This window comes from Gadus macrocephalus, chromosome 3 (genome assembly GCF_031168955.1).
Source record: "Gadus macrocephalus chromosome 3, ASM3116895v1".
Taxonomy (NCBI): domain Eukaryota; kingdom Metazoa; phylum Chordata; class Actinopteri; order Gadiformes; family Gadidae; genus Gadus; species Gadus macrocephalus.
This window is the reverse complement of record NC_082384.1, coordinates 18,274,094-18,277,850: the sequence shown is the minus strand read 5'-3', so window position 1 is coordinate 18,277,850 and position 3,757 is coordinate 18,274,094. Positions and strand designations below refer to the sequence as shown.

Sequence of the window (3,757 nt, the reverse complement as noted above, 5' to 3'; positions counted from 1 at the left end):
TGGATGTATCAATGTCAACTGAACTGTTGAGGACGCCTTGAGTCCACAGGGGGCAAGACCTATCACAAGGAAACAGAATAAGGACGGCCACAGGAAAAGGGAAAGGGACAGGATGAGCAAGCGGCGCGGCAAGAGGAAGACCGGTGGGTATAGAGGAAGAGGGACGGCACGGCAGGATGACCAATAACCAGACCCGAATGGCAATCACACTGGATTCATGACAGCATTTTTATAAGGCCTACAAACCTGACGACTGAATAATCGTATTCCATCAAGAGGGAGCAATAAAACAATATCATGAAAATAACAATAGAATGGATAGCTATCTAGTTTGCCGACTTTCTTTCTGACTCTGTGTTTCTCGTATTTCCCGAATGCTAGTAGTTGAGGGGAAATTACGCCGTTAAGACTGGACAAAAATGCACGGACGTTTCCATTTTAAAAGTATGGATTTCCTGAGTTTAGCAATTGAAACATTTGGGATCATGTAAGTAGTCTACATAAAAATAAATATATATAACAGACGTCTAGTCGTTTTTACATAATTTTTTAATGCCGAAATCATACATATTGGGCCTTTAAATAATGTGAAATAGTACTTTTCCGAAATCAATCATTTTGCATAATACTTTTTTTTTTAGTAATGGATTGCAAACAGTGACATCTAGTGGTTAAAATCAGAGTTGACATGTTATAGTTTCAAATAATGGTGATTTACGCACACAAGGTAAAAAAGAAAAGAAAAGAAAAGTTTGTTCTTCAGAGGAGCTCATCGGTGCTGGGGCCTGTTCTGTGGGGAAGGATGGGGGATCTGTTTGACTTGGGTGCTAGGGCAAGAACTGGGGCGACTCGGGTTGATCGAGGGGTCTCCATGGATGGACGGGACCAGAAACCCAGAGCTGGATGCGAGACTAACAGAGCAAAGTTCCGAGGAGGAGGAAGGTGAGAGGATCTCATCTGGCTCGGGGTCCGGGCTGCAGGAAGGCTCCCTTAGGCTTGTCAGCTTGAAACCCAGTTCAGACCACAGCGCCCCCATCTGGACATACGAAGAATGACAAAAATGTAATCTTTTCCTCGCACAGAAAAACATGTCAAGCATCACATGGTGTGTGTGTGTGTGTGTGTGTGTGTGTGTGTGTGTGTGTGTGTGTGTGTGTGTGTGTGTGTGTGTGTGTGTGTGTGTGTGTGTGGTGTGTGTGTGTGTGTGTGTGTGTGTGTGTGTGTGTGTGTGTGTGTGTGTGTGTGTGTGTGTGTGTGTGTGTGTGTGTGTGAGTGTATGTGTCATTTTGTTTACCTCAGCGTGAACCTGTCCCTGAGTGCGTATAAAGCCGGCCAGTATCTGTGTGACCAGAGGCAGGTGTCCGAGGAAGAGCTGTGTCTCCTGGTAAAGACACAGCAGCGAGAAGTCGTTCCTCAACTCCATGGTGACGATTGCATTCTCCTGCTGCAAAGAGGGAGAAAGGCAAAGAGAGATAAAGGAATAAAGAGAGGAACGGATCAGCACTAGGGCTAGTGTACAATACCAGAAATGGGCTATTGTGCCTTATTTGTGGAGGGCTAGCGTACCATACCGTTTGGCAAGTGCACCTTACCAGTGGTTTAGTGTACCTTAGCAGTGGGGCTTGTTTACCTTACCAGTGGTTTAGTGTACCTCCTTTGCAGTGGGGCAATTGTGTGCACCATCTGGTAAGGACACCAAGTGTCCTTACCAGTGATGGACCGTAGTATACTTTAGCAGTGGGGCTTGTTTACCTTACCAGTGGTTTAGTGTCTCTCCTTTGCAGTGGGGCAAATGTGCCTTACCAGTGATGGACCGTAGTGTACTTTAGCAGTGGGGTTCGTGTCCCTTACCAGCAGTTGAGTGTTCCTAAGCAGTGGAGCTAGTGTACCATACCAGTGAAAAGCTAGTGTACCGTAGCAGTTATGAGATAGTGTGTACCTTAGTGAGGTTTGACTCCAACTGCTGAACTCCGAGGATGTCGGAGAATGCCAGGCTGCTGGCTGTCGTGGCTCCGTGGCGGAGATTAGATGTAGAATTCTGCAGGAGAGCTTTCTGGTGCTCTATAAACATGCTGTGCTCATGGCGATCCCACAGTTCCTGCACATGAATCCACATGCAGTTAACTGGGTATACTTTATATTTTTATTTTTAATATCTCCAGCAAAACATAGCCCTTTTGTGTCCCAAAGAAACCCAAGGGGAAAGACATTCAACATCGATAAAGATTCAGGCTCATTATTTAAATATTTGGGCCTTCAAGATTCCTTTGCTTAAAGACTATAACAGAACCGGCCAACGGCAGAACAGGTGGATTTCATTGCAGTACCTTGTAGGCATGAAGCAGGTCCACGAACATGTTCAGTATGTCCAACACGTCCATCTCCTTCAGGCTTTCCTGCTTCTCGATGTCATCACAAACAGCGGTCACACACACACACACACACACCCACACCCGCACGCACGCACGTGCGCGCACACACACACACACACACACACACACACACACACACACACACACACACACACACACACACACACACACACACACACACACACACACACACACACACACACACAAACACACACAGACAAGCAAGAGAGAGTTACTCTCTCTTCCTCACAGCACAGAGTCTGTAATGCTGTGTTTGTGTAGTTTACCTTTTGTTCTGCTTTAGTGACCAGTGTCGTGAACTCCTTTGACATTCGTCTCAGACACTGTCTCTGTGTGCTCCACACTCTCTGGACATGCTCCTGCTTCGGCCCCAGACAGTGACCCAGCATACTGGGAGGAAACAGCATGATAGAGCTATTAACGTCTTGGCCTTTCATCCTTCTCCCATCCATCCACCTCCATTGACAATCTGTCGAACCATGCATCTATCTACCGTCAATCTACCATCCTTAACTCCATTTATAATCTGTCCATCCATCCCATTCATCCTTCCTTCATTCCACATCCCCTCATCCATGCCCTCAGTGGGCAGGGTTCCCTGACCTCTCTGGCCCATCGTACCCCAGTTCATGGGAGAAGAGCTGCAGATCTGTTGCGTGTTCATTGGACCTTTGTGTCATTCTTTCCATCTTGTCCCTCAGGTGTTGGAAACTGGACTCAATGTTCCCTGGTGATAGGGTGAATGTTACTGAGCTGTAGGCAAAGTATATGCACACAGAATGGCCCTTGATATTCTGATCACAATACATAGTACACACAGTACTATGTAATAATCACTATTTGATCATTTGTCAGAAGCTTTTATGCAAACCAGCTTTTTCAAATGCATCGTCATTGATGAGTAGCAGAGTTTGGTATATTTTGGTGTTAAGATATACCTCTGGGTATATTTAGCTATTTTCTGTATATAGGTTTCATAAATCTTTAAGATATAAATATTACATCTTTAAATATTTTATCTCTTACCTATGAATTCACGACACGAGGCCACCTGATCTTCAACGTCAGAAGGTAAGTAGTCCTTTCGAGAGGAGGAAAACCAAACCAAGATTAGGCTATTTAAAGTCATCTCACAAGTACTTAAACATGGCAACTACATATTTTATAAGTATTCCTTTAAATATTCAGTCAGAAATGCAGACCAAGCTACTTTACATCAAAACCTTTAGTTCTCACCATTGGCTCATAGGAATTCTTCACAAGAAAATCCTAATAAATCCAAGGCTTGCAAAATACATACAAGCGAAAACAAAACCCTCTATCAGCAGATATTTTCAATAACAATGATGATGTTTATTGAACAA

At 44.5% G+C, this 3,757-nt stretch overlaps 1 protein-coding gene across 6 annotated transcripts in view; it reads right to left on the bottom strand.

The window, feature by feature from the left end:
- Nucleotides 1-6: 6 nt before the first annotated feature.
- Nucleotides 7-3,757, bottom strand: part of LOC132454424 (sorting nexin-8-like) — a 7,294-nt gene continuing 3,543 nt past the window's right edge. For 3 of the 6 annotated variants that reach the window (XM_060047775.1, XM_060047771.1, XM_060047776.1), the window contains 7 exons: nucleotides 3,420-3,474; nucleotides 2,997-3,120; nucleotides 2,660-2,783; nucleotides 2,328-2,399; nucleotides 1,940-2,098; nucleotides 1,295-1,444; nucleotides 7-1,036 (listed from right to left, as the gene is read on the bottom strand). In XM_060047775.1, coding sequence (XP_059903758.1) covers nucleotides 770-1,036; nucleotides 1,295-1,444; nucleotides 1,940-2,098; nucleotides 2,328-2,399; nucleotides 2,660-2,783; nucleotides 2,997-3,120; nucleotides 3,420-3,474 — 951 coding nt within the window. In that variant the 3' untranslated portion in view covers nucleotides 7-769. The remainder of the gene's footprint in view (nucleotides 1,037-1,294; nucleotides 1,445-1,939; nucleotides 2,099-2,327; nucleotides 2,400-2,659; nucleotides 2,784-2,996; nucleotides 3,121-3,419; nucleotides 3,475-3,757) is intronic. The other 3 variants (XM_060047772.1, XM_060047774.1, XM_060047773.1) reach the window with 3 other exon arrangements.